Source organism: Trichogramma pretiosum, unplaced genomic scaffold (assembly GCF_000599845.2).
Source record: "Trichogramma pretiosum strain Unisexual culture from Peru unplaced genomic scaffold, Tpre_2.0 scaffold50, whole genome shotgun sequence".
NCBI lineage: Eukaryota > Metazoa > Arthropoda > Insecta > Hymenoptera > Trichogrammatidae > Trichogramma > Trichogramma pretiosum.
This window is the reverse complement of record NW_019640807.1, coordinates 821,019-833,535: the sequence shown is the minus strand read 5'-3', so window position 1 is coordinate 833,535 and position 12,517 is coordinate 821,019. Positions and strand designations below refer to the sequence as shown.

The following is a 12,517-nucleotide window of genomic DNA, read 5'->3' as shown; positions in this document are numbered from 1 at the left end:
GAAAAAAATCCGATGATGCATCGACGGAGATATATAAGGGATAAATTCAATGCGATGCATTCGAATCACCGTCACAGTAAATTTCAGACTTCCACGATCCAGCGATGCGCGTGGCATAGATTTTTCTTCTTTTTTTTTTTCATCCTCAAAAATGTATTTTGCATTGAAAAATTGAGCAACTCGTGTTTTCCGTCCACCGAGATTTTAGCTTTATTCGTCGATAATTTAAATTCACGCGGGACGTCTGACTCGATTTTTTCCACATCACTGCTGGGTTTTTTCTCTCCTCTCGAAAGCCGCGCGCGCTCGAAAGTGTGCATTTCTCGTAAACAATAACAAACTCGTGTAAATCTATTAAGCTCCAACAAGTGTGGGTTGAGAAAAAAAGACGACTTTGGAGTGCGAGTCGAGAATCATAACGTAACTCTCTCCGGTGTGTTATTAAACAAACAACGATCGACTGCAGCATGCAACGTTGCTACCCGACGTTCGTGTTTCCCGAAAGAAACTTTCGATCGAAGTGCAAAACGTATCTCGTCGCTCTCGACGAAAGGTCGCTCGAGTTTTCGAGGTGAAAGGTGAACGGCGAAGATTAAAATAAAAGCAAAACAAAAATTGTGTTTTCAGCGTTTCTTTTATCATTATTTTTCTTTCAAAAATTAACCATTACTCTAGTTTCCGGCTGTCGTGACCCGCGCATTACGTACACCTCGGTTATTCTCGATAAACCGAGTGTACTCATAGATATTGAACTTTTAATGGGTTTTCGGGATGCAGCGACAAAATATCCAATGAAATTGCCTTAGTTCCCCTGTATACAATGGCAGTACGGTACGTACCCACACCCAATATACATATATCGCTCGACGGCGCGCGACCCAACAAGACGAAGAAAAAAAATCCCTCCCATCGAACGGATGTCAAACGTATTCTACGGATTTTTCTAAGACAACGAGGCTAGAGCAGAAAAAGAAGAAGAAGAAGAAGAAGAATAAGAAGTGTCTCGCGTCGAGTGGAAGTCTCTGCCTCTCCCATCGAAAAAGCAATACCGAAAAGCTCTTGCAATCCACTCTGCGTATACACACCTACGTATATAGAGGTATATATATGTAGCGCACAGCAACAGCGGCATCTGCTCGTTTGAGCGAAATGTCTGCAGGTGGTGTGCGCGCACTACTGCTCTACTATCCGCCGCAGCCGCACCATCGCGCGTATATAGCCCTGACAATAAATATATATAGGATACAGCGACGCGAAGTCAACGACGTACGTACGTATACGTATGTATCGAGCGAAGCGGCCTGCGATGCCGAGTCAGCGCTATTATAATACATCGACTGTATACACTCGTGTGTATACGTGCATACACGTGCAGTGCAACTCGCGTAAATCGAAATTAGCGTCTCTCTCGCTTCTATCGCATCGATCGATTTAGGTGAGCTCGTGTCCGTGTATACGTGTTTGTGTGCACGCGTTGTCTTGCTTGTGTATGTGTATGCGCCGATGAGGGGTCGTTGGAGCTTGAGATCCTAATTATAAGTCAACTCGAATGCATACATATATAATACACGAGAGAAGCCGTCGATCGATATTATATAATGTGTGTGCGACTATGTGCCGTATACGTGTCTCGCTTCGCGCGTACATATTTATAGACGAGAGAAAAAAAACACGATGCATCGGGATTTTCGTGACTCGGATTTTTCGTACGTTCGACAAAACGCAGAGAGATATTATGATACATGTTTTATAGGCGCACAATACGATCTAAATCGAGCTTTTTCTTCTTTATTTTTTTTTTGACCCAGGGATCATGAGCTCGCATTATTATATCGGGGGGATAATATCGGTTATCCATGGGATATATAAACGGGCGCGGGGCGTACAGATTGAGAGAAAAGTCTTTACGAAACTGATATAAAAAAATTATTCGATTTTATAAACGCGCTCGAACGCTCCGCGCGACAGAGAGCGCGCAGATGATGATAATCACTGCTGCGAGCGGATCGACATTCAGCTTTTTATCTCTCGCTTTCCATCGGAATGGAAAATATACTTTGATATTTTTTCGAGCCATTCGTAATCACGAATTACGATGATTATTATTAGCGTCGATCGATGCCGCTATAAGGCTGAAAGCTCGCGAGCTTATATGACACACATATATGTATAATATAACGAGTGATTTACGGGAGATTAGTCGCGTGTGACGCGATAAGCAATTCATCAATCATAAGTCCTACATATACTGCATATATCTATGTGCGTTGCGACGATCCGGTGTGTGTGTGTATGAAAATTCAGAGCCATTAAATTTCGCGATACGAGATAGTACAAAAAACGAAATGGCTCGCAGAGATTAAAAAAAAGTGAAGGAAAAAATGAAACGTCGAATAAGGCACGGCCGTAGCTGCGTTCACGAAAATCTCATAACATCAAATATGGAAAAAGAAGTCCGCCAACGTATATACGTATTGCGGACGAACTCGAGTGCGGACCGACAATTGTATATCGCATATAGACGCATGGCACAGCTACAGAGGATAGAAGGGGCGAGGCCACTCGCGAACGCGTCTGTGTATGTAAGCGCGTGTTGCATAAGATGGGGAATAAAAGCACTCGTAAATTTTAGCCCAGCACTGATCTATACGTGCCGCATACACACAGTCATGCAATTGCAACAGCAGCAGAAGCAGTTGCCATGAGCATAAAAAGCATCAGTCAGTCATTCAAGTTTTACTGGTATATGCATGTACGCCTCGTGCTTGTATGCCGAGCTTTGGCAAGACGAACCTATATATACATGAGTATAGAAGTGAGCACGAAGACACAGAGACACACTCGCACACAAAGTGTACGCCAACCTTTGAAATTTTCAAGTTGAAAGTCGAGTTCTTCTTTTCTTCGCTAAAGCTCGCGAAATAACAGAAAGAGAATCAGGTTGCCGGGATATAGGGGGCGCGCGACCGAGGCTCGTTTACGTATAGTATGCGGCAACAACCACCCGAGGCCGAATGGATATAAGATTGCCTCTCCGAAGCTGTCTGCAGCTCTCTCTCTCTATATGTTAGCTAGCTACTACTATCTACGGATAATTCGAGTTGTATGAATTATTTTATCCGAGCGGCCGCGCGTGGCAGGCGGGCATCGGATTTTTCTCTCTTTTTTTTTCTTCTTCTTCTTCTGCCCTCCCGATATTCGCGTACACGGACGAACGAGCATTTTCTCAAAAAAAGGAAAACAGCTCCGAGCTTTTGCATAATACACGTGTACGTATACGTATAATACCCGTTCGTTTTTATTTAGTTACAGAGCAGCTCGCGATGTCGGGCTTTTATATATTATACTGCTGTAGGATGCGCTCTCAAAAGCGGCGCGCTCATGCATCGTATATAGCTCTTTCGAGGATTGAAATTAAAAGTATTAATGGACGCTGCGTATATAAATTGTAAAAAGCTCTACACCGGGATAGAGTACACTCGCGCGCGCGGGCTCGCGACGGCACGAGCTCCGTAGCAGCAGCAGCAGCAGCAGCAGCAGCATCGGCTTGATTAACGCTCACTTGTCTCTCTCCCTTGTCCCCCTTTTCCCTTCGTCTTTCTCCAACTTCGAACAAGACGTATATTTATACCCCTTTCCTTGAGTTAACTGCAAGTACTGCAATAAATCCGTAACTCGCTGTTCGCCGACGTATAGTCTTATAGCGAGTTGAAAAACCGGAAAAAATACGGAGGAATTACAGTTTCATTTCCAAAAGCGTATATTATAATATACTAGCATCTTTCGGCACGCTGCGCGCGGTGCAGTGGTGGATTGTGGAGCACACCAATCACACCATGGCGCGAGGACGGCAAATTTTTGAATGAATATCAAAATTTTTTTAGTATAAATGAGTATGAGACTCTATTTACTCGATTTTTTTTGCGCGAACTCGATGCGGTCTGTCGGGAGTTTTTTTTAAAGCTAATTTTTAATTGACCAGAAAAATCCTCGAAAGAATCATCATCAAGTTAGAATTTTAAATTATTTCAAATATTGTTAGGATAATGTATAAACAGATAAGTCGGCACCTTAATTGTAAACAATAAGATAATTAAAGATTTTGATATTGTTCCTTGAAGCACTGATCATGTTTATAGTAGAAAGAAATTAGTTACAATATTGTCTTCTGCGATGAAACAAGGCCAATACCAAGAGATAAATTTTACTCATTCAATTTCCGTGGCCCAAAATTGAAACACTAGTCGTTTAATTCAGACCCTAAAATGGATAAAAGTGAAAAGAAATTGGAAGAAGTTGTTAAAGAAAATAATTTGAGTGAACACGACGTTGTTATTTCAGGCGACAAAAACTACGTTTGTGATATTTGCCAGGAGGCATTTACACTCGAATCAAGCATGATAACGCACCAAAATACAATTCACAATAAACAAAAAAATTACGCGTGCGACAAATGTGAAGAGAAATTCGAGTTCCGAAGTCATTTGAGTAGACACAAATTATCACTACACAAAGTGCGAGATAAGTGCGAGAAGAAATTTGTGAAAAAATCAAGTTTGTTTGTGCCCCAAAAATTAGTACACAAAAATCACGAAGAATTTACATGCAATAAGTGCGAGAAAAAATTTGAAAATAAATCAACTTTACTCAAACACAAAAAAATATTTCACCAATTGTTAAAAGATTACTTATGTGAAAAGTGTGCGAAGAGATTTGGAAATAAACAAAGTTTGTATTTGCACATAAAAACAGTCCACGACGGTCAGAACGGTTTCACTTTCAAAGTCTTCAAAGATTACTTGTGTGACAATTGCAAGAAGAAGTTTGGACAAAAATCGGATTTGTTGAAGCACCAAAGAATAGTACACGAAGGCCGTAAAGATTTCACATGCGACGAGTGCATGAAGAAATTTGGACATAAACAGCATTTGCTTTTGCACCAAAAGACAGTCCATGAAGGTCGAAAAGAGTTCGCTTGCGACAAATGCGACAAGAAATTTGGACGAATATCGAATTTGCTCGTTCACCAAAAAATAACTCATGAAGGTTGTAAAAATTTCGCATGTGCCAAATGCAAAAAAAAATTTGGACAAAAAGCGCATTTGTTGAAACACCAAAGAACAGTTCACGAAGGTCGGAAAGATTTCACATGCGACAGTTGTGATAAGAAATTCGGACGCATATCGAATTTGCATATGCACCAAAAGACAGTTCACGAAGGTCGGAAAGATTACGCTTGTGACAAGTGCGAAAAAAAATTTGGACAAAAAGCGCATTTGTTGAAACACCTAAGAACAGTTCACGAAGGTCGGAAAGATTTCACATGCGACAGTTGTGATAAGATATTCGGACGCATATCGAATTTGCATATGCACCAAAAGACAGTTCACGAAGGTCAGAAAGATTACGCTTGTGACAAGTGCGAAAAAAAATTTGGACATAAACATAAATTGATCGTCCACCAAAAAACAGTACACCAAAGTCGCAAAGATTTTGCTTGAGATAAATACGAGAAAAATAAAATGATGATTGACAATTGTAAATATGTATAGATACTCATAGTTTTTCTAAAATTTCAATATAAATTGTGCTGAAATTGATTGTGTATTACTTGAGCCACGGACGTTCAACCACCATTTCGGCTTTTGTTCACTGTCGCGGTTTAGGCTTTATATTTTAATCAGGTGACTGCCAATTACTACGCTTATTTTTTCGATAATGCAACCACGGAGACAAGAATTTTTTCACCTCGTTTGGAGCTGTGAACGAGGTGAGCATTTAGTTTGCTACTGGATTTTTGATAAACCTTAAGAAATACGTAACGCCGACGTATAGTCTTATAGCGAGTTGAAAAACCGGATAAAATACGGAGGAATTACTGTTTCATTTCCAAAAGCGTATATTATAATATACTAGCATCCTTCAGCACACTGCGCGGGGTGGAGTGGCGGATTATGGAGCACGCCAATCATACCATCGAGTGAGGACGGCAAATTTTTGAATGGATACCAAAAATTTTTTAGTAAAAATGGTTATGAGACTATTTACTCGATTTTTTTTGCTTGAACTCGAGGCGATCTGTCAGGATTTTTTTTTAACGCTTACTTTTAGTTGACCAGAAAAATCTTGGAAAGAACCGTCGTCAAGTTAGAATTTTAAATTATTTCAAATATTATTAGAATAATGTACAAACAGATAAGTCGGCACCTTAATTGTAAACAATAAGATAATTAACGATTCTGACGTTGTTCCTTGAAGCACTGATCATGTTTATAGTAGAAAGAAATTAGTCACAATATTGTCTTCTTCAATGAAACAAGGCAAATACCAAGAGATAAATTTTACTCATTCAATTTCCGTGGCACAAAATTGAAACAGTAGTCGTTTAATTCAGACCCTAAAATGGATAAAAGTGAAAAGAAATTGGAAGAAGTTGATAAGGAAAATAATTTGAGTGAACACGATGTTGTTATTTCAGGCGACAAAAACTACGTTTGCGATATTTGCCAGGAGGCATTTACACTCGAATCAAGCATGATAACACACCAAAATACAATTCACAATAAACAAAAGGATTACGCGTCCGACAAATGTGAAGAGAAATTCGAGTTTCGAAGTCATTTGAGTAGACACAAATTATCACTACACAAAGTGCGAGATAAGTGCGAGAAGAAATTTGTGAAAAAATCGAGTTTGTTTACGCACCAGAAATTAGCACACAAGGATCGAGAAAATTTCACATGTAACAAGTGCAACAGGAAATTTGAGAATAAATCAACTTTACTCAAACACAATAAGATATTCCACGAATTTATCAAAGATTACTTATGTGAAAAGTGTGCCAAGAGATTCGGAAATAAACAGAGCTTGCATTTGCACATAAAAACAGTCCACGAGGGTCAGAAAAATGTCACTTCCAAAGTCTTCAAAGATTACTTGTGTGACAATTGCAAGAAGAAGTTTGGACAAAAATCGGATTTGTTGAAGCACCAAAGAATAGTACACGAAGGCCGTAAAGATTTCACATGCGACGAGTGCATGAAGAAATTTGGACAAAAATCAAAATTATTTCGACACCAAAAGACAGTCCATGAAGGTCAGAAAGATTACACATGCGACCAGTGTGACAAGAAATTTGGGCTTAAACAGCAAATGCTTGTCCATCAAAGGACAGTACACGAAGGTCGGAAAGATTACGCTTGTGACAAGTGCGAAAAAAAATTTGGACATAAACAGAAATTGCTCGTCCATCAAAAGACAGTACACGATGGTCAGAGAGATTACGCATGTGACCAATGCGAAAAGAAATTTGGGATTCAAAGCAATTTGATAAAACACCTTAAAACAGTCCACGAAGGTCGCAAAGATTTCGCATGCGAAAAGTGTGAAAACAAATTTGGACAAAAAAAGACTTTGCTCATCCATTTAAAAACAGTTCACGAGGGTCGCAAAGATTACGCATGCGATAAGTGCGAAAAGAAATTTGCACGAAAAGCGAGTTTATTCTACCACCAAAAAACAGTACACCAAAGTCGCAAAGATTTTGCTTGAGATAAATACGAGAAAAAATAAAATGATGATTGACAATTGTAAATATGTATAGATACTCATAGTTTTTCTAAAATTTCAATATAAATTGTGCTGAAATGATTGTGTATTACTTGAGCCTCGGACGTTCAACCACCATTTCGGCTTTTGTTCACTGTCGCGGTTTAGGCTTTATATTTTAATCAGGTGACTGCCAATTACTACGCTTATTTTTTCGATAATGCAACCACGGAGACAAGAATTTTTTCACCTCGTTTGGAGCTGTGAACGAGGTGAGCATTTAGTTCGCTACTGGATTTTTGATAAACCTTACGAAATACGTAACCCCAAATTGATCAAATCTAAATTTTCTGACGGACTGATTATGTCTGTTACGATAGAATTGATCGGTAATATCAATATTTTATATCTAAAAAAACCAACGTGGAAATCATTTAGTAACTTAATTTTAACCAAAAATTTTTTTCTAAATTTTTCAAGAATTAGTAAAAGTTAATTTTAAACCATCATTTTTTCAGAGTATTTATAGAAAAGAGATGTGAAATTATCGATGTGACTGACACACTTATTTTCCTGTCAACTGACGATGACTAATGGAACTTCATTTCTAATTTATCGTATAATCAATTATATAATATTGGCATGTATTGCATCAAAAATATGTCTATGTATGTAAATCGTACGCCTGGATTAATGCAATTACCTTGGTAAAGAGATTTCATTTTCTCTGTGTAGTGTGTACGTATCGCGTAGATATTTCTGCTTAGAGCTAGTCGACTGTAGAGGGGGAAAGTATCGCCAAGAAGATATCACAATAGCCGCGTCTTCTCGCTAATATACAAGTACTACGTTCAGTCGCTAACTTGGAACGAAATTCCTCGGTAAGCTAGTGTTTACAAATAATATCCGTAATAGAGTATCGAATATCGAGCCCAGTGTTGACTACTCGAGGCATATAACCTCCAATATTTTTTGAGTATGTATCGTGAAAATTCACAGTGATTACGTATAATTAAGCGAAAGATGGAAAGCAGCGGAGATATAATTAGGTATAACTTGGTTTGTGCATGACATAGTAATTTTTGGAGCAATCGCTTCATCAAATTTGATCATTTTTAGGGTGAAGGAAGAACCGAAAGATGCTAACCCACATCATTCAGGCGTAGATTATATATTAGATTCGGTGGATTCTTGTGAAGTCAAAAACTTTGAAGCATTCCCGCTTTGTAAATCATCAGTAAGTTTAATGATTTGAATTATCTTCTAATTTTTCACCACCAAAAACTATTATACGATTTTAATTTCAGACCAATCATATGAATGAGGTTATAGAAGTACAGGAAAAATTAGATGTAAAAATACTCATTGAATTTGAGTGCAAAAATGTTAAACTTGAACTGAAGTCGTTATCACCAAACATCTGCAAAACTGAGTATCAAGATTATCCATTTAATGTGAAAGTAGAAAACCAAATTCAGACCAATTATATGAATCGATGTGAGGAGGTTGAAATATTTAGAAAAAATACTCGAAGCAAATTATCATACGAGAACAAAATACGTCCAAAAACGTATACAAAAAAAGCGAATTTAAATGCGCATATTAACTCGACTCATAAGGACATTGGATCATATAAATCTGATATTGGCCATAAGATACGTACATACAAACGTAGCCTCAAAGCTCAAAACACAATATGTGATCCTAGCCAAACCTTCGAGTGTGAAATTTGTCATAAATCATTTGGAAAAAATAGTAATCTCAAATCTCACATAACTACAATACATGTTCGTAGCAAACCCTTCGAATGTGAAATTTGTCACAAATCATTTGGACAAAAAAGTAATCTCAATAAACACATAGAAGCAATACATAATCACAGCAAATCCTTCGAATGTGAGATCTGTCACAAGTCATTTGGATGCCAAAGTTACCTTAAATCTCACGTGAATCTAGTACATGATCATATGAAACCCTTTGAGTGTGAGATTTGTCACAAATTATTTGGACGAAAATATAACCTCAAATATCACGTGAATAAAGTACATGATCGAAGCAAACCCTTCGAGTGTGAAATTTGCAAGAAATCGTTTGGAGAAAAAGGAAACCTCAAAAAACACCTAATTGCAGTACACGACCGACTTAAACTCTTTGAATGTGATATTTGTCATAAATCATTTGGATATAGCAATTACCTCACGAAACACATAAACGCCATACATAATCGGAGCAAACCCTTTGAATGTGAAAATTGTCAAAAATCATTTGGAAACAAGAGTGACCTCATAAGACACATAAGTGCAGTACACAATCGCAGCAAACCCTTCGAATGTGATATTTGTCACAAGTCATTTGGGCGAAAATGTATCCTTAAAAGCCATGTAAATACAGTACATGATCGCTAGAAGTGTAAGATTTTTTGGTAGATATTTGAAAGCAAAGAAGACATTTGCAATCACACGAGTACTCTACGAAGTTGTAGAAAATCATTCTTATAAATATCCCTCAATTATGTGAAAAACAATAAATTATTTGAAACTGTTATTAATTTTTTCGTCACTCAAAAATCCTTTACTCACCTTTTTTACAAAATTCAAATATATCGAAATTTAGCTGTTGAATACGCATTGCGTGATTGAAACTTTCTTTTAATAATAAACAAAATAAAAATTTTACGAATTGGACGTATCTATAACATAGCAACCACTGGACGAAATTCGTGCGCACAAAGATCATCAAGTTATTACAAATTTAAAAACTCACACCTAATGTATCGTGCATGTCGACGAATCACAACAGGTTTATTTCGATGACTCGATCAGGCCATACATTTTTTTAAGAGAGTGAATAAGGATAAACGATAAACAAAAGCAATACGATCAATGCGCGTTAAGGCCCAGCCAAGCGCGCGTCAATCCGCTTCGTTAATGGCAACGGCTCCCTATAACGAAGTTATGTGCTGTTGCTGCTGCAGTCGAGGCGCATTCGCGCGCGTAATGTACGCGCCGTACACACGCACATACACACACAAACACCACGGGGCACTAATATTCGGTCAGAATTTAACTCCGATTATCGTCCGTGCGGGAGTACGCCCGATGCGAATAGAAATGCTTTACGTGCGTACGATGATCCTACATGTGAGAGAGAAAGAGATAGGGTCCGTTTTCTAATGCTCGTTCGACCTAATTTCTCTTTCGGATACAGTACGATTCGCTATATCGCGTACATTTTTCGTTTGTAATTGAAAAATATGTCTGGTTTTTAGGAAGCTCGCAAGCTCGACTCTTCGCGATCCTAAATTTTTTTCCGGATTATCAAGTTACACGACGAAAGATACTCGTTGAATAATTGCAGTCATCTCCCTCGTACGATATGCAGGAGAAAAAGGAGGGAAAAAAACTCAGAAAATGAACGTGCCTTACGAATCTCCGCGTGCCATCCGCCTGCGACAAGGCTTTAAAATACCCCGATCGTCGCCGCTCAACCCTCGCTCTCGTGCTGACAGCGCTCTTGAGTAGCGCAGCGGCAGCAGCATCAGTTCTTATCTAGCGTTATAAAACCCGACTCTTTACTCGGCTGGTGGTTGGGTATGGAGAAGGGGGGCGAGCATCATCTGGCTAATGTCACTGCCTTATCCATTATATACGGTTATTATTATTATAATTCACGATTCCACGCGGACGAGATCGTTAACTTTTGGCTGATCGCCTATCATAAATTTTTCGTCGTTACGTAACGATACCGTAATAATTATTTTTCGCGTCTTACCTTTTCCTCGACTTTGCTAGCCGCGCTGCCGACGAGCTCCTTGGCCGCGCCGGCCGCCTGATCGATTTTTCTCGACATCTGTCCGCGGAAAGTCGCTTGGATCTTAGTCGCTGCTTTCAGCAGATCTAGAATACGAGCGACAGGGGAGGAAAAAAAATTAACGAATATTTTACAATTATAGTAGCAATTAATTTCGTTGCTGCGCGGCTTCGATCTTACCCTTGTCGTCCTCGCGGAACTCGGCCTCGAGCTCTTCTCTCGTCGGTTCCGTGTTGCTTGACGACTCCACGTCTCTCGTGATATGCTGCAAATTATTGCAGTCGTCGTCGCGTTTCTGAACCTGGATGGTCTTGCGCGTCTGATGACCGCGAAAGGCCGCCTGTATCCTTATCGCGGCTTCCTCCGCTTTGCCCTTATCGTCCTCGTCCTCCTCGTCGTCGTCTTCCTCGTCGCGCTCGGCTGCGTTCTGCTCGGCGCGATCCTTGGCCGTGCGATCGTGGCTCCCTTCTTCTGCCTCGGCTGCCTCGGTCGTACTGGCGGCCGAATGCTGAGTGCTGCTGTCGCCACCGACTGTCGCGGTTTCCGCGGACTTTGGAACTTCTGCAACGTTAACGAAGAAGAACGAAAATGTATACACGTTTCTCATGGCCGAGTATGCGTTATGATGCTGTCCTCGAGTTGCAGCTGTTTTTATACATATAGAGTTATATGCATTGCATTATTAGTTATACGTTGGGTATAAAAATAGCTACGAGACGTCACGTTGTTTCCGTTCAATTTTTTTGTCGTTCACTCCAACCGCGTGATCTAATCACAAGCCTCGGATCGACGGCTTCATTTTTACGTTTAATTCCGCAGTTTAACTCGCTGCTCCGAAAGAGCAAAGGTTTCCGATTCTTTTTTTTTTCTCCTTTTTTTTTTGCTGTGTCTTTTTGTACCTCTGTCGGCGCGTTTGTTCGCCTATTGTCAACGCTTGATTGGGCTTGTTACCACTACCTATACGCGTACATACACACACACACACACACACACATACACACGTAGATATTTCGAAACAATAAAAGACACTGTGCACAGTTGCAGGAAAAGAGAAAGAGATATATAGAGAGGGAGAGAGAGAGAGAGAGAGAACGAGCAGCTGCAGTAGTAGCAGCATAGGGTGAGTGAATTTTAAAAGCTCTCGAGCAAAAAGCTTCGT

General features: G+C 39.5%; 2 protein-coding genes across 3 annotated transcripts in view; one reads left to right on the top strand and one right to left on the bottom strand.

Annotated features, from left to right (window-relative positions):
• The window catches only part of LOC106649411 (neuromodulin), a 31,914-nt gene extending 19,949 nt beyond the window's left edge, over nt 1-11,965 (bottom strand). Inside the window, exons 1-2 of the mRNA XM_023460494.1 lie at nt 11,539-11,965; nt 11,320-11,444 (exon numbers count right to left, since the gene is read on the bottom strand). Coding sequence (XP_023316262.1) covers nt 11,320-11,444; nt 11,539-11,965 — 552 coding nt within the window. The remainder of the gene's footprint in view (nt 1-11,319; nt 11,445-11,538) is intronic.
• LOC106649408 (zinc finger protein OZF-like) lies at nt 7,577-10,074 on the top strand. Of its 2 annotated transcripts, XM_014366794.2 has the most exons (5): nt 7,577-7,820; nt 8,067-8,216; nt 8,284-8,597; nt 8,668-8,785; nt 8,856-10,074. In XM_014366794.2, the coding sequence occupies exons 3-5, from the start codon at nt 8,572-8,574 to the stop codon at nt 9,951-9,953; spliced, it is 1,242 nt and encodes a 413-aa protein (XP_014222280.1). In that variant the 5' UTR covers nt 7,577-7,820; nt 8,067-8,216; nt 8,284-8,571; the 3' UTR covers nt 9,954-10,074. The 2 variants fall into 2 exon arrangements, with proteins under 2 accessions (XP_014222280.1, XP_014222279.1); XM_014366793.2 differs by having other exon boundaries at nt 8,067-8,597.
• Nucleotides 11,966-12,517: the final 552 nt, after the last annotated feature.

Coding starts and splice junctions, on each gene's coding strand:
- LOC106649408 (XM_014366794.2), top strand. CDS start 8,572: ATGGAAAGCAGCGGAGATATAATTAG. Junction 8,598..8,667: donor AGCAGCGGAGATATAATTAG/GTATAACTTGGT, acceptor GATCATTTTTAG/GGTGAAGGAAGAACCGAAAG. Junction 8,786..8,855: donor TCCCGCTTTGTAAATCATCA/GTAAGTTTAATG, acceptor TTTTAATTTCAG/ACCAATCATATGAATGAGGT.